Source organism: Anopheles darlingi, chromosome 2, assembly GCF_943734745.1.
Source record: "Anopheles darlingi chromosome 2, idAnoDarlMG_H_01, whole genome shotgun sequence".
In the NCBI taxonomy this organism is placed as follows: domain Eukaryota; kingdom Metazoa; phylum Arthropoda; class Insecta; order Diptera; family Culicidae; genus Anopheles; species Anopheles darlingi.
Genome location: NC_064874.1, coordinates 64,529,087 through 64,553,872, shown reverse-complemented (window position 1 = coordinate 64,553,872; position 24,786 = coordinate 64,529,087). Strand labels below are relative to the sequence as shown.

Here is a 24,786-nt window from a genome sequence, read left to right as displayed (position 1 = left end):
ACCATCTTCTTCCAATCTACAACTATATCTTAAGTTTACACTAAGCCATGGGGATGCACCCAAAACATCGTCGTCTTCCCATTTGCTGCTCTGTTCAGTTTGGCGTAGAGCAGGAACAACAAAGGTAGGGTTAAAAAAGAATTCCCAAAAAAACAGGAAGTAAAATACGGTATTTTAGATTTGGACTGTACGAGCTAGTCTTGTATAAATCGTTGTTCGTGAACCTTCTTCCCCTTAACCATGGAAGCACTCCAGTTTGTTCGATTAATGACACTGAGAAGGTTTTATCTGTCGTTTGAGGATAAAGCTGCCTCGTTTGAGTGTTGCTGCCCTTGTTTCATCAGTCTTCTATTATGAGTATGTTTTGGCCAGGCGGAGTGAGATGATACCGTACGGCTCCTACAATTGAGTAGACTTTCACTGGCGACACCGCCGTCACTACGTATACTATCCGCCATGAAATGCACATAAAGAGACGCTAGATATACTAACATCTAATACAATGATATCTTAAATGCTTCCGAATCCTTTGCTTAAAGGCACATGGGAGATTACTGTTCATACTTCACTTAGTGTCTAGTTGCTTTGCTTATTGATCATGCTCTCGCTGATCACTTTATGGCTTGATCCGACCGTTATTTCGATGGTAGTAGGAGCATTTTAAGCTTTTCGGCATCGCTCATGCCCGTTTCACAGACATCGCGATGCTTTCGACCGACGGTGTTGGTAGCCGGCATCGTAATAGCTGGCTGCAACAGTTTCGGCAACAGCTGATGGTTCTCCGTGTAGATATCTTCATTCTCTTCGTTCTTGAGCGCTTTCTCGCTAAACTCGAACGATGACATCGTTTGGGTGGCAATCTCGTGGGCGTTCGTCTGGATACCAACGTCACAGCTGCGCTTCGAATTTCGAGAATTCGTCTTTGCGATCGAAACTCCCGAATACGAACTGTTCACATTCAGCGGCGATAGTTCGGAACAGTACGAGGTGAACGAAGAATCATTAAAATCGTACAGCGGATCATTCGTCGTTGATGTTCCCGTCCCCGTCCCCGTCGCCCGATCCGGCCCTGTTACTCGTTCTAATAGCTCGAGCTCTTTATCGCGATCCACGACACTGGCACGAGCTGCCGCCGCACGCGCTTTCTCCTTCTTTTCGCGCTCCTTGCGCATCGATGTAGTACGGACAGGATGATGAGGGTTGTGATGATGGTGCAGCTGTGACTTACGCAGCGTTCCATGTCGCGAGCTACCGGTTGTGCCCCCGCCCTTTCGACTGCGGCCACTACTGCCTTTGGTTATGGTGCTTTTGCTCGTACGACCCGTCGTTGTAAGGCCGTCTTTACTGCTGCGTAGTGCCCCGTTACCGCTACTATCGCCACACGCTACGTCCACAGCTGCCGCCCTGCTATGTGTAATGGACGTTTCTGCCTCGCGTCCAATCGATGAGGCTGCTATTGGTCGCATTCCGGCCATGGTTCTTCCCGTGTTTAACATTGCCTTCCGTTCCGCTTTCAGATCGTCCACATCGTCGTCGTCGTCGTCGTCGTCTTCCGAATCTTCATCATCATCAGTACTCCGGTATTCCTCAATACGACATCCGCCACTAACGCCAGTGCCTGGAACCCCACTGCTCACACCATCATTTCGCCCACCAACTAAACTGGCATCTGCGTGCGAATGGCCACCGCTTTCAATCTGCTTGAGAATGATGTCGAACCGGGAATCGTGCAGCTTGAATGAACCAACCGATGCATTATCATCCTCTGACGTAGTCAATCCTTGCTGAGCTAAAAATGGAAGCAACAATTTTCCGTTCGCAATCAAATCGTTGATCTGCTCTGCATCTAGAGCACCGATCCCCGTTCGCCGTTGCATGTTTCCAGCACCGGTGGTTCCCATTCCCGAATGCCTTCCTCGATGACTGCTACCGGCCACCTTCTGCTGGTGCAAGGCCGCTGTAATAATCTGCGATTCCACCGAAGTGCTACTCTCCTTACGACTGTATCGGCGGCCCACACCGCCACCACCACCACCGGCGCTTCCGAAATCACGCCGTCGGCTGGAACGGGTGGCCTTGTGATGATGATGATGGTGTTTGCCACTCGCTCCTGCTCCACTAACCGTTCCGCGGGTGCTGCGGCTTGCCACTTTTGTTTTCACTTCCGCAATCTTTACGGAAACCTGCGAGTCGATGGAATTACGCCGCGATTCCACCGACACATGCCGCACGCTAAAACTGATCTCCGAATCGACCGAGTTCTTCCGCGGATCGTGGCTGGCGGAACTGGTGGCCGCTCCCGTCAGCGCACAGCGCCGGTTCACGAACCGTGGCAAGTTGTTGGCCCAGGTGGAGCTAAAATCGTGACTACCAATCGCGGAGTTGATGTCAAACTTCAGCCCAACCGGATCGGTGTGCGAATTGTGGAACGATATCGACAGGCGGCCCTGGTTTTGGAACTCTTTTCGCTTCGCGAAGGCCTGCGCAATCACCTTATGTTTCTGCAGCTTCACCGGTTCGTCCGTGTCGGTACCGAAGCGACGCCGAAAATACCGACCCCACGATTCCAGCGTTGAGTTGGTCCATACCCAGGACGACATCACGATGCCCGATGCGAACAGGCACAGTAGATGCACCTGCAAAATGGCCACACTCGGTCGGTGTATGATGCGGCATCCCCCGGATCCTCCCAACAGATCGTCGGTGAAAGAGGTCTCGATTTGGCAGACAATGTAGTCGCGTAGCGCTGTCGCCCATGAAGCACTGTGTCGGAACTCGTACGCATGGCAGACGACGGTCGCAACGATAAACACGAAGATAAACGTCGTACAGATGCCCATCCGTACGATCGTCTGGTGGATCTTGCGGCTGGCTCGGGCAGAAATGATTTCCTTGCTGGAGATACGCAACCGGATCAGAGTGAGGAGTCCACGGCCAAGGAAGTAGCCACCGACCAGCAGCACACAACAGACCGGCCCTAGCAGCAAACCGGCCCGGATCGGGTGGTTCAGATAACCGACGAAACAGATACCGACCGTACTGTTGCCATCGATTTCGCTCAACGCCATTATGGTAATCGTAAGGACGAGCGGTAGTGACCAGGCGATTAGATGGAAGTAGGAGCCCTTCTTATCGATACGATCCTGTATCTTGCCGATGGCCTTGAAGCTCATGTGCCACACGTAGGTGAAGATGACGAACCATACCATCGCCGCTATAAGGAAGTAGTACACCAGAATGAACACCACTATGCAGGACAGATTCTCCCCGGCACTCGGTTCCGACGTACGCAGCGTACCATCCTTCCGGCACACAATATCCTCCCGTCCGCCGGGTGTAAATTGGGCCAACCATCTGTAAGAAAAGGATCGCAATGAGCACGTTTCCTCGAAGTCCTCCCCATGTAAGCACCATACCCGAGGCAGGAAATGGCGAAGCAAAAGTTGATGTAAAATATCACCAACGCAGGATACTTGTTGGCATTATGCCAATCGATCGCGAACGTTGCCAGTGTGAAGAAGTTAAACGTGAGACACACGCCCGCTCCCCACGCGATCAGTTTGTGTATCTGGCGATGTTCGTCGTCGGAGTAAAGCGGATCTTTGCACTGCAACCCGCAACCATCGACATCTGTGGATTTTACAAATCAAAAGACGAAGCGTCCAATCAATTTCACGTGACTTCCGCATTAGTTTTCGGTGTCTTACCCTTGTAGTAGTTGGCTGGTAGATCGGCCGCAACCAGCGGCTTCAGACACTGTCCGGTAGCATTAAATTTCATCTCTTCCCGCACATCGTTGTTGCATTTTGAAGGGTATAGCGTCTCGTTGCAGCGCAGAAACGCCGGAAAGAAGCTAGTATTGTACAGGATGCGGCAAGGTTCGAGCGTAATCCGACACATCTCGAGCGACGGCAGATAAACCATCTCTTGTCCATTGATCTTTTCACACTTGGGTGTAAAGACGGCACAGAGGAACGGCTGTATGACCGCCCAACACTTGGGCACATGGCGCAGGGCGTTGTACTGGTATAGCTTGTCGTGCACCTCCTCCTGGCTGTACGAGTCGCTCAGATCGAGACTGATCGAGGAGTATGGGAGCGTAGCGCCGAGGCAGGACTTGTGGCGTATCGGTTGACATTTAGCCGGCCGAACACAATAAATGTAGCGCATCTCGCGACCATCAAACCACGTCTTGTCGTCCTTACCCTTCTTGCCGTGCATGCGATAGTTGTGCGTGCCGTTGATCGGTTCCAGCATCGGTCGGAACGTTTCCGGTGTGATGAGGTTCGTCGTAGGATTAAACTCTTTCCCCTTGGCCAGGGCTACGAAAGAGCCGAGAACCATCAGCATCCAGAAGCGCATCATTTTAGCCTAGGGTAACGATCTGTTTGATGTCGCAAGATCGCCGAAAAAGAAACATTTCTATTAAATAGTTACCCCGACTGCAACAGCAAAACCGTTTCACGTACCTTATGTGGACCCCAATTTTCCGTACCCGAAGAAGACGAAACGGGCAGCTGAGGTCGTTGTTGCTGCTGGCCGCCGCTGGAATGCGTACTGCGACAGGATTACTTACCGCATCAGCGAATCGTTATCGCTTGCCTTTCCTGAGTCGCATACTAATCGATTTGATTAGCGGAACGATCGCCGCGATCGCTGTTCAGGAACAACAATCGGAACTCTGCTGGTGCGTTTGTAACGATTTCGAGGGTTTTACTTTCGCCAACACGAATTACAATCGATTCGCTTCTTCCAGCAACAGAAACACGCTGAGACGGAGATTGTTTTCCAGCTTTTGTTCGCTACATTTCACAAAATGCGGGTTTTGCTCCGCAAGGAAACACGGGCGGCGTTCTTTTCTTCTTTTATTTTTTTGTTTTTTTCTGAAGATCGCGCACGCCAAGCAAAGACCACCCACGATCAATTCGGGCCGCCAACGATCCACATCATGCGCGACAGCAACGGCACGAATTAGCGAAAGAGCTATTTTTCCAACTTTTTTGCGACCACATTTTACAGGAACCGATGCGTAACATTAATTAATAAAACAATCTAGAAAATAGTGTCGTGCTATCGCAATAAAACACCATTTTTACGGACAAACTGGTTAAAATGCAAAAAAATAAACTCCTCTTTCTCGCACGATGTGGACTTGGCCTAACGCTTCGATTTTTGGCGGTTGAAACGGTTCTTAACCGGTTATTTTTTTCCTAGAAAAGTAGACCTTCCGGAAAACAATTTCGGTGCGTGGAAAATTTGCTGGAAAAGCTTGAGTTTGGCTAGCTGGACTAGGAAAAACGCGTTTGATAACAACCTCCCGAGGTAAAATGCAACCCTGTAATGCCCGGTTAGCAAATATTGGGCCATTTATTCATCTACTTTTCTCGGCTCAAATAGCGCTCGAATTCCGGAAATCATCGGTGATCCGGAAAACATGGATAACCCTCTCTACGAACAACTGCGAACGTCGAGTGGACAGGTTATAATCCAGTTTTTAACCTTGTAAACCCTGCAAAAATTATTCAAAGTTTCGCTTTTCCTTCGTGATGTTTGCAGCAAGTTTACCAAAGATGGAGTGCGCTGTCCAGCCCGGACCAGATGATGAACGTACTACAGCTTCTGGTGGACATGTCCGGTTTTAAGTATGTGCTTCGTACAGAAGATACTGCACTGTTGAGTCAGAATGCACGCGACCTAGAAGAAGAGCGGATTACAAAAGCGGTAAGATTTGTTTTCCCCTTGCCCGTGCGAACTCATGGAAAAACTCGCGCCATCTTTTCAGCCCTTTGAGGCTCATAATTTTCTAAAAAACTCGGAACAAGTCGCCAACATCGATGAGTTTTGCCGTCACCTTTTCGTCCGCCCCTGCAACGAGCTGCTCGCCAACAATGACTGGATTAACATGATGATCACTGTGACGCTCGCTTTCTGCGCCAGCAAGCAGGACGAGTGCGTAATGGTCGGTGCGTTTATCGGTAGCATCCAGCTGGAGTATCTCTGCGCAGCACAACGCACGCTGCTAGGCGACTTGGAGCGAGCTATCGCTATACGCGACCGTGAACGCCAGCAGTTGTTGCAGCGAAAGCAGCGGTACTTAGACGAGATCTGTATTTCGCTGTTCCGGTGCTGCCGCGCCGGGTTAAGCTTCGAACAGCTCTGTGTACCACTCACAGAACGGTTCTGTCGCCTGCTCAATACGTTTTCGAACCAAATCGTATTGCACTACAACGAGCTAGAAATTCTGGCCGATATTATGAAGGTGAAATGTAAAAAGGCCATTCTGATCGTGCTGCAATGTCTCAAGAACCTCCTAGCAAATGACACGGCGGATGAGGAACTACAAAATCGAGTGGCCCTTTTCATACTTTCCGAGGCGGACCTGCTTGTGCGAGTGATGTATGCTTACAAGCAGCTAGAACTATCTGTCCTTAATCTACTTTTAAAAACACAAAAGTGAGTTGTCATGACAGAACATCTAACCTGTCTTAATTTAATATCTTTCTTAAACAATAACCTTTCTTAATTCTTAATTTAATTTTTTTTATTTTAGGCAAATTGGCACCCAAGCATTCGCCGAAGAAGTGGCAACAAAGATTGCGTACAGAATTTTCACAGCCACCGAAGAACCGGTGGTCAATGCATCGATCGACTTGCTCACGTTGTACTACACTACGATCACTCCCGCGGATGAGCTGGAATGCAAGATGCTAGTGGATCTGCTCCAAGTGTTCCAAGTGCATGAACTACCAATCGCCACATTGGATAGGCTAATCGAGAAGCTGTGGGTCAAAGGGTTCTTTCGGCGTTTCAACGCTCTCTTCCAGTTGCTGATGAGCTTGGACATATCAGTGGACACGTTCCTCGCAAAGTGCGTTGTGCATACGATCACGCACTGTCACGGGATGCTGGTCGACGATATTAAAGAAAAGATATCACCTGATCCAAACCGCAATACGCTGGGAACTCGGTGGGGCCGTATTCGGGAACGCATGCAGAGCTTCATCGCAAGCTATCCAAAGAGCTTGCGCGACATTTCGGCTTATCCGGAACACTTTGTGTTGCTCTTGAATCCGTTACAACCGGAGTACAATGAATGCTATGGCATGTGCGGGATGAATTGTGAGGCGTTTTGTGTGGAAGTATTTTACAAAACGCTGTTACCAATTGCTCTTGACTGTTCCTCGTATTCCGTACTGTACCACACTCTTGCTACAATCTATCGCTACGATCGGATCATGTACATCTCTGAGGAGATCTGGCAGAAGTTGACGGATGACTACATTACCTTCTTCTTCCATGTACGAAGCCGTCTAAAACGCTACAACTTGGTAAGTCACTTTTGGTTATTGAATGACACGGAGTACAATTTTCATCTTTATACTTTTCTCCTTCTCGAATAACAGGGAATCGACAAAGATCTCATGAATGCCTATGACGCCACCATTACGCGCTTGTGCGTGTTGATGGAAATTAACAGTTTTTCACTTGATATCGACACGCTAGCCGAATACTTGGCCAATGATCTTCGGTTGCTCGAGAAAATGGATCTGAGTATCGAAGGGGAGATGATATTCTTCCGTCTCTACAAAAACACTCTCTATGTCCTCGTGAATCATTGGCTAGAGAATCCTACTATGTTTCCTTCGGCTATGACAGAACGAGTGATAGGTCGTCGAGTAGGGACTCTGATGTCGGAACTAGTTTCGCGAATTCAAACGGTGAATGACCTGGAGTTCAGTGGAGCGATACATCTGATCGTTGCTTTTTGTGATCTGGTGATTCTGCTGCAACCTGCCTCACAGCTCCATCAGATGTCCGGGATAGAAAACATCGAATTTCAGGTAGAAGAGACACTGTTAGATACGCTGGGAAAAGCGGTCGAATGGCACGTTTTCAATAATACTGATCCCGGTTAGTATCGGATTGACGGCTACTAGTAAACCGAAGATCGTTGATCCTGCAGCATGATGGAATTTTTTTTCATTGCAGATACATTCAAAACACTGCTATCACAGAGGAAAAATGTACTGGGCAAGTACATCGCAATGTACGGTTTGCACAGAAGCCTGCCCCATTCAATGGGCCCAAGCCACGTTCTGTGGCACTACGGTCGAGAAAAAGAATTCGAAACTGAACTTGAGCAACTGCTGCTGACCATATTTCATGCTGCAGTCAACAATCACTACAACGAAGTCATAGGCCTCGCGTACCTTAACTGTTTTCTGACCCGGGGCAACATTACCAGAGGAAAGGTATGCTTCTAGTATATTACTATTTTGTTGTAATATTTATCTTTGATCTACCACCGGTTCACTTGTGTATTTAGGTTTTCATCAAAAAGGTTCACGAATTTCAGCTAAAATGTTTACCGGAAGAGAGTTCCAGCGCTTATTCATTCGGAATTCTTCGTTCCATCGCCAAACTTTTGCTAGGTCTGAACGATATGCAAAGCGATGGAAATAAAAGTTCTCTCTTTTCCAAGGTTATGAAAAGCATCAAACCATGGTCGCTAAAACTGCCCCAAGGACATCGAAAAGAACTGTAAGTTGCTAAATAATAACATCATTGTTTGTCATATCAAATTGTTGTATTTTCGGTTGCAGGTACCGATTCATCTTGGATCATCCACAATTCCCCAACGATGTAGAATGTCGGATTGACATTGAACATTTCATGGAAGGAAATTAAAAAAAGACATTGATGGAGGTATAACCGACGTAACTTTTCGCTTAGTAATGATATATAGAACACGTTGAATTTTGTTCTCTTGAAACGAATGCATCTCTAACAGAAGTCTGCGAATATGTGAAAATGAATTAGAAGATGTAATATTTAAAAAGCACAATAAAATGCTTTGCGTTAAATATATAAAAAAACATTTTTTCCTCGGAATCTCTTCGGAAAAATCTTCGGAATTCGTAAATTCAAAAACCCTACCGGTTCTACTCGTTTTGAAACCCCGCACGCACCAGGCACAGGGTGACACATTCTGGCCGCCGTTACCAAAGGGCGGCGCAATAAAAATCAATTTTTAAATTTACAATGGCAAGTTATTATTACTCGTTTTTCTTCGTTTCAGTTGTTAACATAAGCAGCTGTAAAAATTTTCGCCCGCTCAGGTATTTCATTACACATCTTCCCCTTTTTTTAGTGCTGATCGCGGTCGCACTGTACCACTCTGCCAGTTTGTTTTGTTTTGGGCATTGATTGATGCAAGAAATTGATAAAATAGGCGCTGAATGTCCTTTGCTTTAATCCTTTGGGAAGAAAGGCGATCCTGGGGCGGCTCGGCGAATGATTGTTGGCCGGTGGCTTGCTGTGCTACCTCGAAGAATGCCGTTCTACGCGGTAGCCAAGGGTCGTGCGGTGGGCATATACAACACTTGGTAAGTGCAGGCAAAATCCCATAGTTATTTGAACCCTTCATAACCGTTGATGAACTCTTCTTAACTTCACCGTTGAAGGCCGGAATGCGAGGCGCAGGTCAAAGGATTCACGGGCGCCCGGTATAAAAAGTTCGCGACGCAAACTGAGGCCAAAGAGTTTGTTCAAGGAGGCGGATCTGTGCGGCAGTTTACTACATCGAGCACAAAGCGAAGTTTGCCACCGATCGAGGATCGCGGAACCGCTGCTGATCAACCGTTGAGCAAAAAACAGAGGAAAGCGATCGTTCGTGAGTCCAAACCAAAGCCGGTGCTTAAGATGGCCAGGTACGGCAAGCACTCCTTCCAGCAGGATCAGGATGGCTATGTGCACGTGTACACCGACGGTTCGTGTGAGGGCAATGGAAAGCCGAATGCGGCCGCCGGTTTGGGCGTTTACTTTGACGAGGGTCACGCGCTGTAAGTACCATTGTCAGAGGTTTTTTTTTTTGGAAAGGACTCCATCAGGACTTCTGTTGGTATCCCACATTTCCATGTTCGCAGAAACACCTCAAAACCGGTCAGCGGACGGGCGACTAACAATTGCGGCGAAATTCAGGCCGCTTCGACGGCTATTCGTCTGGCCCGGGAGCAAGGCGTGGAACGGCTAGCTATCAACACGGATTCCAAGTTCTTGATCGATGCCACCACGCAATGGATGCCGGGCTGGAAGAACCGCGATTGGACGTTGGCCAGCGGAGGACCGGTAAAGAACAAGGCTGACTTCATGGAGCTGGATCGCGAGATGAACACCGGCAACATGTCGATCAAGTGGAACCACGTCGATGCGCACAGTGGTATCGTGGGTAACGAACGAGCCGATCAATTGGCCCGCAAGGGATCGGAAATGTATCGAGAGGAGCGCCGGAACACCGGCAACCGCCGTTGATTTTCGTCCATTTTGATGAATAAAGAGATGGGAGAGATTGAGAAATAGTAATTAAATTTTATTAAATAGCGCCTCCCGTATACCCCCAATTATTCCATTTTCCCATTTCCGCAGAATATTGTAGGTGCCCTCTGTTCCGTTCAATGCCTGTTCTCTTTCTTCTTCTGCTGCCACTGCTGCTGCTGCTGCTCTGTGTGCGAAGGGGGAAAGGGCCATGTTCCGGGGTTTGGATTTCGCAATACTTCCACCGGTGGCCATGTGCTTAAAACAGCACATTAATGGAAAGCTGTAGCCTTAACTCGTTTTGCATCTTCTGCCCTCTAGTATTGGTTTTGATCGATTTTTACTTATGCCCTACTACCTTCACTTCCTCGAATCGGTGTGTGTCCTGCTGGCATGGCATGCGTTGCAATCTCGTTCAGCTTCTCTTTCTCTTAAATGATGAATTTCAATTATTATCGGAGCGCATTTTGCTGGTTCTGGATCCCAGAACATGTGAAAGCAAAAAAACGAACAAAGTGTGCTTCGCAGACCGCTGTGTGTTTCTCTTTCGAGAACAATAGCAATTACAGCGGAAAATAGAAAAGAATCCAGATGCCGGGTTTCAATGCCTAATTACCAACAATAGCGAACTTAACCGTAGGTTTCGCAAAACAGATTATGCACTTTCTCTGTGATTTCAATTGTTGATCGTAACGATGCTTCTTCGAAAATTAATTTTGGCTCATGCGAGATGAGAAGTAAACTGGATGAAACGCTTGCTAACACGCCAAACACCGCAACGGACTCGGTTCTCCAAATTTATTCCTAATTCTTTTTTAAATTTTAAGAGTCACTCCGACCTCGGTTCGCAGTTTTTCGACGAACACTAACCCTCCTTCGCTTAATAGGGTGTGTGGTTCTCCTAGTATTCGTGATGTTAATTAAGGTTACAGTGTTCTCCGTTTATTACTCTTAGTGGGCAGCTAAATGTAACGCGGTACGGTATGCGGTTAAGTTAAGAATTCCTCTCTTGATCGTTCCGCCAGACTGTTGGTAGAGATTCTTCTTGCTTAATAGTTGTTTACGTTTAGTAATATGTCTCTATATTATTATTATTGTTAATAGTATTATTAATATTATTACTGTAATTCCCAGCTAGCATTTGTAATCATGCATTTCATGTTCGTTCGCGATGTATCATAAATGTATAATAAATTTGCCACCATTGCATGCATATCTCATAGCATTTTGTATGAATCCCTTTCTTTACTTCCGTGTTTCCTTTTAATCTCCATCCAGCAGCTAGTAAGCATTGCATGCTAGCTAGCATCACCACGTCCTGGATGGCGGGTTTATCTACTCGAACCTTGATGGTTTCTGCGTTGAGTAGGATATTTGTTTTTTGACTGCGCGGCTTCTTTCTCTCTTTTGTAAAAATAATTCGATTAAAGCTGGAGCCGGATCCTAAAACAACGAAAGAAACGAACGCTCTTCGCCTTAGAGAATCATAACTTTCGCCCCTCTAGGATATGTTGATTTGCATGGGTGAGTGAGGTTGGGTACGTTATGAATGTAATAGGCTCATTTTCCATAATCGCACTCCTAAACACTAGTCCTGTAATGTTCTGGAAGTTACAACTGCATCCGCTGTTTGGTTTCGTATTGGTTACACAGAGGTGTGATCATCATACCATCCGTTACATGCTGGTCCATTGGCCTTTCGGCCTTCTTCTTTTATGCTTTTGCTGAAACATCTTTATCTAAATCGCCGAAAATCTGCTCAACGTAAGGTAGAGTTTTGCAAGATTGCTGTGGAAAATCTCAACTCAAAATCGAGACTATATAGATACCACCTAGACGAGACCTTATCACGAGATCCTTAATTGTTGGTGGTCGTGGTCTTAATCGTTTGCACAACACCGGTTTTTCGAACATCGCAATCATTCATCATTATTCTGGTGCATGCGATTGGGTTGATAAATGCACACACCTACACGTCGGCCACATTGAAACGGAAGGAGGAACGTAAGTGTGCCGATCGTACTGACTGAAGCCCCCTCATTGAGCCACTCCAGTCGTACCGTGCCTGGACGGCGCCAAATGCTGGATCAAGCTAGTTTATTAGTAGTTAGAGCTATCACAGGAAATCGGTAAACCTGTCAACCGTCGGCGTGTGGTCGCGGACCTGACTCAGCGACCGCGACTATAAGCCGCCTAGGGCTAGCAACCCGTCCCACCCAAAAAAGCGGGGATGTTGGGGAATGAATACAGCGAGCATTAAAGAAGCGTCTCCGAACTTGACTAGATTATTGGCGAATTGGTTGTATGGGGCAGGTCATCCCAGAAACAATCGATCTCTGCGGTTAACACGCAACCCGATACCGCCCTGTTGTGTTCGGCAAAAACGAATGCTTTGAATGGTAAGCACCTAAAAGCCTACAAACTCTCGTATGTCCAACGTCGAACGTAACTCGACCTGATAACGTACAACGCAACATCCTTACATTGTGATTGTCGATAAAAGGGAACGCTAAGTAATGATGTTGGAAACTAAAATAGTTAAGCGGTGCTATCAAAGCGGCGTTTACCGTAGTAACCGTTAACATGTGCTAGTAGCAAGATTCGTACCATCTACCCAAACGACCAAGCACTTCTTTACATACATATTTAAACATAGTCTTTAAGGTGATGGATGATTGTATATATACGATGAGTCACTGAGTATTTCTCCAATTGCCACGAAACAAACAATGAAGACGACCAACCTGCCAACCTAGTCCGGGGCCTGGTAGCCGAAAATGATTGTCAATTAATCGGTGTATTCTGGCGGTAGCCGCGGAATCCGGTTTTTTGAAGGTAATGAGGTGGGCGTGTTCCGATACTGATTTCTTAACCTAAAAGCAAGCAAAAACCTAGTTTCAATTGAGTGGTTTTTCGTATAGCTAATTGTGCTGGAACCATGGATGGGGGCTAACAGCTTGATCCGGTCAGTTTGTTCGTTCAGCAATCATTTCTTCCACGCTAGGGTAGATAACCTATATGCCGTGCTATGCAGGGGCTGGGTACGGTAGTTCGTTTGTTTGGCTGATGTGGGCATTTTTGCAGTTTGTTCGCAGGAGGAATGCAGCTCCTTACATATTATCACTTGTCGGTATGTTGGGATGAGGGAACCTTACTCTACTAACACAACTTAGTTAAATGAACGCGACGTTGCGTGTTACATCTTTTATCCACACTGTTCTGCGCTGCTGCCTTTATGCGATTATGTTTGCCTTTGAGTGCGTTCGAATCCCCGAGATACCGTTAGAACACCTACATCTATCTCCCTCGCTAACACATTGTAAAAGCGACCAACTGAATGCACGACGTACTAATTCATATGATCCTGTCAGATCATTTATGCAGCTCTTATGATAGGGAAATAAAGGCAGAGTAAAGAGAAGCGACAATAGCGATGGCTAGAGACACAGTCCTTGCTTTGCTTAAGACCTAACAACGCTAACCTTGGCCATTTGATAGATCACATTTTAAACGAACCCTTTGCCGACCGGCCGGCTAGCCTCCTCTTCCTCTTTCTGCTGCTGCTGCTGCTGTCCGCTCGACAGGGTTCTAAAGATTTTGGTCGTTTTTTTTAATAGTTTGTTTGATCCGTTACGTACGTACGCTCATCGCACATGTCCTTCCGTTGTTCACGGCCCATCCCATCCTACCTAATGAAACCTAAAAAATTGGTTCGATATGTTCGAACAATATCTACCCCGCTACTTCTCTTGTAACTTATCAAACTTGCCGCCACCAGCAAACCAAACAGCTGCTTATAGTACCTGCGCATAGAGGGTAGCGTGAACCTGGAAGGAGCTAGATTCAAAAATTATAATAACAGCATTATGCCCTCGTAACGCAAGTGAAGATGATCCAACAATCTATAAATGGAGCGAACGGAGGGGCGATTCCCTGGCGGCGTGTTATGTACGTTGTGTACGTGCAGCAGTAATTCATAACATGTCTCATCTCTAAATAGAGTATGTGCAGTTGTACTCGCTTTACTCGGTATTTACAAGCGCGCAGTATGATGTCATTTAAGTTGATTTCTACACGACCAATGAACACGAAAACGACGGAACGTAACGTTGGGGACGGGATGTCTGTGCACCGCCGTGGTAACCCTTACCCTTATATAGCGAGTTGAGTGATTTACGACATCCGGCTAACCAGCAAACAGCATTCGAAATCAAATTAATATTGGCCCTCCGATCGGACACACTTAAGTGACGACGCGTTTCGACCAGAATGGATGACACAAATTGAAACAGCCAACACGGGATACAAACCCGCGGTGCGCAATGTCGCTTCCGTTCACTATATCGTTGCATAAGGCGATGCACGGGTGAAACAGGAAAAACAAAACCAAAAAGTCCGCAAGTAGTCGTTGTTAGCACTGAAATGAAAGAAATGACGAGTAAACAAAAAGTCAGAATGGAAGAAAATGGAAAAACCAACCGCATCAGGTTGAGAAATCAACCTTTAAAAATGCGAACCTCGGCAATTCTGTTGCAGTTGATGGGGAAACAATCGTTCATTGGACGATTGGTGTTTCCAAATCTCCCAACAAGGTTCGCTGTTTTTTCCGATTCTTGAATCCTGTTTTTGTCCTTCCTATGTCCTATGTCCTAATCCTCCGTGAATGAGTGCTCGCCCGAAGCGTCGCTAATGTTTTTCCGCCGATTTTCCAGTATTTTCGTCGCCTGCTCGAGCGTTTCCAGGTAGTAGAGATTCGCCAGATCCTGGTTCGAGTAGTTACTCTCGTCGTAACCGAACGTCATGCCCAGAATGATGTTGAACGCACAGGCATCGTATGCGTGGCAGCCCGAGTACCGGTAGAGCGGTTTCTTGTTGTACTTGCAGCCACCGGATTGAGCACCTAGAAGTATCATAGCAGTCGAGCGACGGTACGTCAGCGTTAGGGTCTACATATAGCTGGCAAGGTAGCAAGCCAACCAGCCAGCTGGCAGTCATACCTATTGGGTGGAGACACTCGAGTGTAAGGGCGCAGCGCACCCAGGGCAGCAGCACCTTCTCGTTGACCGTTGGGCTGTTCCGGAAGAACACAAACTCGAGCGACGTCATTGGCAGGAAGAAAAAGTTATCGACTGCGATCTCGAAGTACTCGAACATCTTCGGATGCGTCCGGCTAGTTACGGGTTGCTTCGTGGCACAGCCCAGTACACCGGACGTGCTATTTTCGGTGCGGATGCGTATCTCCTCGATGTCGCGCGCCCCATTCCGGCCCCCCTTCAGTCGGACGTTGTTCTCGGTGAACAGAATCACCTTCGCGCGGGCAAGGGCATCGTGTATGATGATTGGCCGAAATGCGTGCATACTGTGGTCAGACACGTGGGCAGGCAGTGTGCTCAGATCGTACGTTATCACCGTGCAATGCACGGTCGAGCTGTTGCAGAACGCTTGCAGCGTGTGCAGATCCGCCTCGGCCAGCCCCAGATCGTACACCAGCAGCGCTTGGTTCGGCAGCTTCATGGCGACATTCTGCACGAACAGTACGGTCGACGCTAGCTCACCCGGCAGAGCGTACGTAACGATCGTAAAGTTCGACCGACTGCCATTGTAGATTGGTTGCGTGAAGCCAAGCTGAGCCAGATACTTCGGATCAATCTCTGGCCTGGGGTCACTGTTTGATTCGCGAAGATTTTTCTGAAAGCCAAACAGAAAGCAATTAGCGATAGCCGGACGAGAGACCGTCGACCATGGTCTGTGGTGGCTACTCACCTTAAGATTCCGAAACTGTTGGTGCGTCTGCGAGACAATATTTTTCAACGATTCGTTCTGCTGACCGGCGGAACCGAACAGAATCAGCAGAAAGGTGGTCATTACCACGCACGTCAAGAGCAGGAGGAACGGTTTCGTTCTCATGGTTTCTTATCCTTTTTCTAACCGCACGGTAATCCGCACGGGGTGCTAGTTCCGTCGCAACGCTTCTCTCCCTCGTCCACCGTCTCCTCGGCCTGTCACGCAAGCACCAACTTCACCCTTTCCTTGGCACGTGAATCGAGGAGTTGTATCCCTCTTAGTCGCGCTGCGTCGTTTGCGTTGCCTCCTTTACGCTGTGCCGTTCCAATCGCACATGAATATCGAACGAGGCGCGCCAGTATGTGACGAGGAGTGTGCGAAGCCCGAGCCTGATAGGGAGATTCGGTGGCATGAAAAGCATGAAAAGAAACACGAAAAAACGGCATTAGTAAGTCAGGTGTCGCTGGTGAAAGAGGCACAACATTTACTTTGCACACAGACACGGTATACAGTTTGCGATAATGGGTGGTATTACTGGCGCCTGCTTCTGCCTGCCGCCTGCCCATTCCCGGCGAGGGTGTAAGAATTCGTTTTACATTTCAGTGCCCGACCGCTATGCAATCGAGCCACATACATAGTGAACTCGCATACGAGCGAACTGCAATCAGAATCGTATATTTGCATTTTGGCACAGATATGGCCTTGGTTACTATGGTGAAGCCATACAGCGGTACGGGGCTAGTCAATGGAATTTCGTCAACCAATTGTTTGCGTTGTGATTTCTTGTTCGACAATTTTTCGTTCTTTTTGGCACTTACTTCCCTTCCCCTCAAAAGCATACCAAAAGCTAAGCGTAGCAGAACCGAATTAACCAACTAGGCGCGGTGGTGGAACCTTCTACGATTCTTTCGTCAACCGCACAAACTCTTATCAGGTATTAACGGCCAGACGAAGTAACGAAAGCAAACACACCATGCTCGCGGTAGGTACGGACTCCACACTCTTACTTCCAGCATGTGTTCACCCCGATTAGCACAGCAAATTGGGTGCATTGCGACACTGTATTCGACTTCCGAATCACGGCAAGGTGATGGACACAGTTCGTCATCGTAAATTGAAGGTGCGTGTTAGCGCACCCAACAGGACCAGCTGGCGCCCGCTCATGTCGCCACGCCGTCGTCGCCATGGCAGGGTGCTTGTGGCGTCCCCTAGTCGATCCCGGAACCGCCCTTGCCTTGCACCAGTCCAGTCAATGATCGATCCCCTGCTTTGGGCAATCCCTGATGTGGTTTTAATGTACTTTCCTTCCTGAACCACTGGCAGCGTATGTTGTGGACGATGTGAAATCAGTTCAACAACCACTCTCACTATCACCCGGTGTACCGCTGATACACCGCGGAGGCTTCAACTGATAACGTTATGTTCCGATAGGAGGATAAGCTAGGAATGCTCGCCGACGCCGTGCCGCTTTTTCACCGCTCGCCTCGCATCGAGTGGCCCAAGACATTAATGCCCTCTAATACCCGCCACGTTTTCTGTGTGGCTCACGCTACTCTCACGCGGTCTTTCTATTAGGGTTCAATTACTGGGGCTGAGTTTACCACACCACTATGTTACAACATGTTCGCTGTAATGCAATCGAACCCAAAAGGGCAAACCGTTGTGCGCTGCTTCATGACCAGATAGAACTAGTAAGTGAAAACGATTCGGAGATGTCACCTCTAGTCTAGGGAGTAGTTGATATGGGTCTACCACTAGGCGGGACTGGTTTCCACATACGAGCCACCACGACTAGCACCACCCACCACCGCTACCATGCCAGCATCACACTCACAGTGGAGGGTCAGTAATTAACCGCAGGGCAACAGTAGTTAATATACCCCCATATCGTTAACGGCCTCTGGAAGCGTGGTGGAAGATCAAACACACAGCAGAGCGTCGAATCCTCCTATCAGCGATCGGCGGGGAAGCGTATTGCATAGGGAGGGGGACACTTTTATAAGTCCAACCTATCTCTCCTCTAGGCGCGTGGCATCGAGCTTTGCTTTAGCGCGTAAATACTTGAACCCCCGGTGCAGCAGCGACAGATAAACACGACGCGAAGTGGTCGAGGACGGTGGTGGCATTCGGTAGTGATAACGAGTGAGTTCCACCCATGGGGAGGGGGAGGGGGGGATTCAATTTCTGACCCCACATACGATATCCACGAGACGATCAATCCGCTTTGCGTGCCGATATAATCTTGATCGGGATTCTTCGAACACTGCCGGGCTGAGTGACAGTGACCAGAGTGGCATTTACATTTCTTGTTCCTTATCGGGGAGATGGATATGTTACCGGTAGGCGCTCCTCGGGCGCTCGACAAACGACAATTTCATTTGTTTATCTAATGGATTTCATCGCCACGAGCCCGGGAGAGGTTTGTTTTCCGGAAGGCCCGCGTTCGGTGGGAGACCATATCTCCCATCGCAAATAGCGCAAGCCCCACACTACACCACTTGCGAACTTCATTTGCGCCGATAGTGTTGTTTGATCTCCAAAATACACGACAGCAGCAACGTGCGAGCAAGAACGGGTCAGAGGAAAATCAAATATTGACCCGTGGATGGGACCGATGGAAAGGATATTTATTTACCTATACACAGCACCGACACACTGCGGCTGCACCGCTTCAATTTGCACGTGAAAAATGCGTTCTAGTCCGTTCGTTTACTTCGATCGGTTCGTAAACTAACGGTTGCTAGAAGCGTGGGCCACCAGGGGCAACAGAACAACCAACGGAGCAGCAGGCGGGTTTGCTTTGAGAAGAATTGTCGCAGTCGCCGCTTGCTTTTGGTTGGCTGAGTGTACCCGAAACCCATCGCGCTATTTCCAATATCAAGCGCAACCTGGGGCAATCGATTGGTTTGGGCGCGCACGACTGCAAGCCGCAACCGCCCTTCTCTCTCTCCCTCTCTCTTTCTCTCCACCGCACGGACAAAGGATTATGTAACGCGTGGCACAGGACCACAAACACCGGCCCGTCCGTCGTCCTCCGGAACATCATCGAAAGGTTCATTGCGATGTGTAACATCGAAATGCGAGAAAAGGGCGGGCCAAGCACGGCACACAGGTGTGCCCGGACCACGAAAGCCACGGAAGGACAACAAACCAGACCCCCTTTCCTCTTACCCGTTCCCTCCGTCCACTTCCAGCCTTCCAAATTGTTATGACCAACGCCGACCTCTTAGACCTCGGGGAGATTGCATGCTACTGCGGCTGATGAATTTTTCCTCAACCAAATCACAAGCCCAACGCCCAACACGCCTCTCTTCATGGGATGGGCCAGGACTCAACCGTTTCGGGCGTGTGTGTGTTTGTTGCGGAACCATGATTGCCCAACTCGACATTTTCCCGGCACCGCACTGCGACATGAATGATGGCGGCGGCGGCGGCGGCGGCGATGGCGGAGTTCTTGTCCTCGGTTGGGTAATTGCTGACCAAAAAAAAAAAATGGTAAGTTGAGTCAGCAGCGAGCGCCGGTTAGAGTCTTCCAGAGTTGTGCTGGTCGCGCTGGTGCGGCACACACACACACACACACGACATGGCCACAGGAAGTCACGAAAACCGGCCGGTAAAACAGCCCGGTACTTAATTGCACCGCCAACACAGCACCCGCTCTCATTCATCCTTGTGCGCTCTCCCTGTAGGAAGAACGAGACAATTTAATGAGCCACACTGGGCGGCCCCCGGGCTAGTTCAACAAGTTGGCAAACGGCCGTCCCCCCGCGCTTGGTTAAATAGACACAAGATCCGTGTCGCGGCGTCGCGTTGTTCCGAAGTTTGGGTAAACTTAATTAACACTTTCTAGAGCCCGGAGTCTCGGTTGTGCTCGAAGCCAGCAGTAGCAGAAGGAGCAGCACTCTGTGGACCTCGTGGTAAGGACGGTCGTTATCTCCTAGCAACATGTACTTCTACTTCTGCTGATCCGAGAGGCATAGCGCAAAAGGTTGGCTTTGGGTTTTTTATGGTTTCCCCTTTTTGAGCGTGGCCTACCTTTCGAGAACGGCTGGTAGAAAGTGCCAAAGTACAATCGTTCGCCCGAGAGGAAGAACAAACCTCTCGCGATGTCACTCGACCGATAATGGTCCGGTGATGGAGCCAGACACTGATGGCTTGCAATGCAATGTCCGGATAGTGGCGATATGGTGGTATGGGGCGATGGAAATGAATACAGTTCCCGACGTTGCGTAGCACCATCTTGGAACCGGACAGGCGTTATCTGCGGCATATGCGCTCAGCTCAGTGCTTAGGCCACCCGGAATCACCAGTGGTTCGACCGCGTGAATCCGAGTGGGTGAGTCAGAAAGGAGAGCAAAAATTAGTCATAATGCGCCTTCTTTTTAAAGCAGCTCAATCGGCAATTCTGAGATTAGAAGCCTGTGTTGTTTCGCGCTGGTGCTGCTGCTGCCGCGAACTGTACGGAGGCAGATGCTCCGTCGTTATCGCTTTCTGACCCGCTACGGCTAACATGTCACACCGCTGTGGAATCTCCGTTGTAAGCTTATGATAACGGGGTGTGTGGGTCAGAGCGTAGCTGTTTCTAGCATCATTTGTTTCGCGTTTAACACACCATTCCACATGCATGAGTTCGGGGACCGGAGGGAAGTTGATAGTACACGAGTGCGAACGGAAATTGATTGGTTTTTGTTGAGCAAAAGGTTGGTATTACGGTGGTGCAGAAGTCAGTAGGATCGCTTTAATCATAACCTTAAATTTAAAAAAAACCTTATAAATAATGGACAATGTCGGGATGGCAATCGTTACCCTTCTTTGTGCTGCGCGCGAAATGCAACTTTATGTGGTAATATACACCACTTTAAAAAGCAAAGAGAGGTGTTTGTTTAGTTATCTGCAAAATGAGGTATTTTTTGCTATTTTTACCGACATATTAAATCAAAATGTATCATTTTTTAAATAATTGAGTAGCACATTGTTAACGCACTTTTGTAAAAATATATGAAAAACAAACAATGCTTTTTCACACAACCATTTTTTAACAATTCAAATCCCATCACTCTGATGGAGCGCAAAGACTCACCCTATAGAGTGAAGTAATATTTCAATAAATGTTGTGCTATGCGGAAATCAAATCAGTATTCTCCGCGTGCCCCTTAGGACGTTCGATTGTCGCTCAAAACGGATGAGACGCAAACCGGGCACAGCAGTTCCGAAACCAGAAAACCAGAAAACCAGAATGCAAGCAGCGCCTCCCGAAGCAACACGCGGGTGCCGTAGGATGGCAGGGGGTAGAGCAAACCGGAGGGTGCTAACCAGCGGACGCTAAAATATTCCAATGCCGTCGCCGTCATCCAAGGATTATGTAAACAGATCCGATTTTGTGTTGCCGCCGTCTGGTGCTAGAATGGGCTGAAGGGGGTGGGGCTATGGGTGTCGCTGCGTTCCTACAGCAACCGTCTTTCCTCCTCCAGGCAACCCTACCAGTCCGCTATTTCCAGCGGTTATCGTCGCAATTAGCTATTCACGCCGCCTACTACGACGATCAAGAAAACGGCAAAGAGGCACGAGACGACGACACGACACAAAGGTCGGTGTTCGTGATGAACCGTTCTCCTTCTCTCGAGGTGGCCTACTGTCGTGTGTGATGTTGGTGGTCTGATGAGACCGGCCAGATAAGATCAGAGCAAAAACAGCCGGGAAAGTGAAAACCTCTCGATGAAGCAAAGCAACGCATCAAGGCGAACGCTGGTGCGGGATGCACGGCAGGTGGTCGCCACGGGCACACGCGGATATCTCCGACGACCTCGGGGATTTAATTAAAGCATCAAACGCTCGTACAAGGTAGCGGTAGCCGGTGGCGGTCTCTTGTCACAGGTGAAACCCACCCCGGGCCTACTATCGCAAGGTTCTTACACACCCGGCGGGTGGGTGGTTGTTGAGATTGAAAATGGACGGCGCTGTTGCACAATCCTGGTGCGGCCGCTGATGCTGGAGGTCGGTCGTGCCCCTGTTTTTCCCTAAATAATCTCAGCCCCGCCAAAACAGGAGAGATACGGAGAGAGCGAGAGCAAGTGAGTGAAAGTTACTCTTCGGTTTGAACGGGATTTTTCCGATCGAAGTGCATCCCGCCGCCGGCGCTCGCTCCTCCCGAGTATTGGTGTGCGGGGGTAATTAACTTTTGGAGTCGGAAAATCGTGTAGCGAACCCTCCTTCCCTTTTCCACGACACAACTCTCACCTGTTGTTGGACGCAATCCTCACTATCGCTCACACACCCATCCGTTTCGGCTGCCAAATTTGCTCTTCTCCGCGAGGGTGGTTGATGGTTTTTCCGAAGCCACGGAGGCCGTTTCACCTCTGGTTGCGTACACACCCGGGAGCACCGAACACTGAACACACCGGATGACTGAGCGTTGCACTCGCGGTAACACGGATTTCGATCGAGGGGGAGGGCGTAGTCTCTCACGCACGCATGCACGCACGCACGAACGCCCGTTCACCTTTCGCCGTACAGAACAGAAGGACAGACGACGGCTGCGACGGTCGGTGGGGCTGCGGTGCCCGAATTACCACACACTCCGGTGGCCAATGAGAACGGAACGGACGGAAGCACTAGCTGCAGGATTCGCTGCATTTTCTCGAGTTAACACGGAATCGGGTAACACCGGTTAGACTACCGGAGGTCAGTTTCACGCACTTCACATCACCTGCAGCTGAACCTGCAGTCTTTTGCGTTTCTCGAGACTGAATCGGCGTCGTGGCCTACTCCACACTCTCCACTACACTAATATGTTAAAAACGCAGACTAACATCGATATCGATAACGTAACGAAACAAACGGGTATTAACAATTTAAAAACGAAATATTACTATCGACTGTGGCCGAGTACGCGGATTCTTTTTGGCAGCGCAAGCTCCGTCTTTGGCCGTTTTTCCGTGTTTCACAATTCATCTGTGCCGTAACTCAAAAGGAAAAGAAGAAGGACAAACCGATAGAAAACAGAAACAGAAGCAGACTGCAAGGACTACGGAAGAGAAGGCGGCGAACTTATCCATTATTCTCACAAACACTTGGTTTTGTTCTTTATCAGCTCTGTCGACAAGAAAACACAGGTAAAGCAGCTTCAAGCTGAAAGTACAGCGTTACTTACTCCGCTCATCGTATGCCATTTTTGCCTCGGAAGCCCGGGGGATCTGGAAATCATGGAGTAAATAAAAGCACTTTTATAACACAAAACTCGGAGCTGGAGTTAAAAATAACCCAGTGAGCATTTAGTAGACCCCTCGGCCTGCGACGGTCAAAATTCGGAAAAGTCCCGATCGCGGCAGTCAAATATTGGCAAAGTTAGCAAAAATAAACGCCTCCGCCATGGCTCACCGATCAATCAAAGCGTACTTCATTTTGGGTAGGGAAACAGTATAGAACAGAAAGAAAGGAGACTATAGGAGAGAGCGAGACTACAGATCACGTTCGGGTTAATTGATTTTGGGTCTCCCCTGGGTGGTAGGAACAAACGCTCTTCAGCGCCAATGTATGACAATGACCGTAGCGAGACCCAAATCGTCACCTAAAAGTGAAGGGAAATTTCTATAGGACAATTCTTCTCATTGCTCACTGGGCATAGTACACACACACTTACCTGCACGCGTACTCACACACGCCCAGAAACAGAAAAACAGACACAAAAACACAGCTCGACACGCAACTCGTTACTTCGCTTTTTTTGGGGATCGATCGATTTTTCACTAAGGAACCAGCTGGGAAGTTTCTTCACTGTGCAATCGAGGAACAACTCTGTAAAATTTCTGTCCTTCTCAGCAGCTCACAAAATGTTTGTGGTAGGCGATTGACCTGCCAGCAAAAACTCCTAAATAATCCCCTAAATAGTCGCTAAATAGAGAGGCTTACTTAGGGGTCCGATTTGTAGTGTGTATGAGAGAGCTAGGACGAACAATTTGCCCAAAGAGAGAGGAGGACAGCAATAACTGACAGCTAACAGCAAATGCTGTCTGCTTTTTTGCCGGGTTGACGGGTTTTTGCCGGCTGCGTACCCTGGGTTTAGCAGCTTCTTAAAATTAATCGAAATCGAAATCGAAATCGATCGAAATTTCTTATTCCAATGAAAAAGAATGGTCTGCAGTTTTGGTGGTTGATCGGCCTTGTTGAGTTACGTAGATATTTTTTTGTACGTTTAATTAAAAAAATTTAATGCACCGCAGAAGCAATGCTGAAACACCCTGTATCGCCGAGCGCGACCATTCCTAGACTCGTCCCCCTCCACTTTTTCCCCACGCCCTCACCAACACCTGTCTACCATAAGATGCTGCCAGACGGAGCGTAAATTTACGCGTAAATTTACGCGTAAATTTACAAATTAATAGGCGGTGCCAGACGGGGCGTAAACTCTAGCGTAAACGAAAAAATTCATGCCAAAACGGTTTCGTTTAACCCTTACACGCTGTCAAATTTTTATACGTCCGCGTACATTTTCACTGAACCCTTGACGCTATCAAACGCTTTATTTACGAAAATGTAGGTTCTTTTTTGTATTGTTTTTCCATTTTTAATATAAATATAACAGCAACAGCAACAAAATCGTTAAAAACTTCCAAATTTATTCGGAAATTACCTTCTGCGGCCAAAACACAGATCTAAACAATACGTTTGACATTTCGATATAAATTTTGG

At 48.2% G+C, this 24,786-nt stretch overlaps 4 protein-coding genes across 9 annotated transcripts; 2 read left to right on the top strand and 2 right to left on the bottom strand.

Moving 5' to 3' along the window:
• Positions 1-94: 94 nt before the first annotated feature.
• LOC125959720 (protein smoothened) lies at positions 95-4,963 on the bottom strand. The gene is made up of 4 exons (XM_049692611.1): positions 4,470-4,963; positions 3,708-4,384; positions 3,417-3,630; positions 95-3,354 (listed from the first exon to the last, which is right to left on the bottom strand). The coding sequence occupies exons 2-4, from the start codon at positions 4,363-4,365 to the stop codon at positions 636-638; spliced, it is 3,591 nt and encodes a 1,196-aa protein (XP_049548568.1). The 5' UTR covers positions 4,366-4,384; positions 4,470-4,963; the 3' UTR covers positions 95-635.
• Positions 4,964-5,878: 915 nt separating this feature from the next.
• Positions 5,879-8,729, top strand: LOC125959444 (uncharacterized; the record flags this gene model as incomplete). Its single annotated transcript, XM_049692268.1, has 6 exons — positions 5,879-6,453; positions 6,551-7,328; positions 7,404-7,911; positions 7,990-8,252; positions 8,327-8,541; positions 8,604-8,729. Coding segments are annotated over 6 exons (2,424 nt in total), but the record flags the coding sequence as incomplete, so codon positions are not given.
• A 461-nt stretch (positions 8,730-9,190) lies between these two features.
• Positions 9,191-10,354, top strand: LOC125959740 (ribonuclease H1). The gene is made up of 3 exons (XM_049692644.1): positions 9,191-9,386; positions 9,465-9,842; positions 9,927-10,354. The coding sequence occupies exons 1-3, from the start codon at positions 9,295-9,297 to the stop codon at positions 10,309-10,311; spliced, it is 855 nt and encodes a 284-aa protein (XP_049548601.1). The 5' UTR covers positions 9,191-9,294; the 3' UTR covers positions 10,312-10,354.
• LOC125959732 (uncharacterized) lies at positions 10,328-23,944 on the bottom strand. 6 transcript variants are annotated; one of them, XM_049692629.1, is made up of 7 exons: positions 23,738-23,944; positions 23,249-23,291; positions 22,336-23,190; positions 16,078-16,487; positions 15,312-16,002; positions 14,832-15,214; positions 10,330-14,731 (listed from the first exon to the last, which is right to left on the bottom strand). In XM_049692629.1, exons 4-6 carry the CDS (start codon positions 16,219-16,221, stop codon positions 14,964-14,966), a joined length of 1,086 nt encoding a protein of 361 aa, XP_049548586.1. In that variant the 5' UTR covers positions 16,222-16,487; positions 22,336-23,190; positions 23,249-23,291; positions 23,738-23,944; the 3' UTR covers positions 10,330-14,731; positions 14,832-14,963. The 6 variants fall into 6 exon arrangements, with proteins under 6 accessions (XP_049548587.1, XP_049548586.1, XP_049548588.1 ...); XM_049692631.1 differs by having other exon boundaries at positions 22,336-23,122; XM_049692632.1 differs by having other exon boundaries at positions 22,336-23,060.
• Positions 23,945-24,786: the final 842 nt, after the last annotated feature.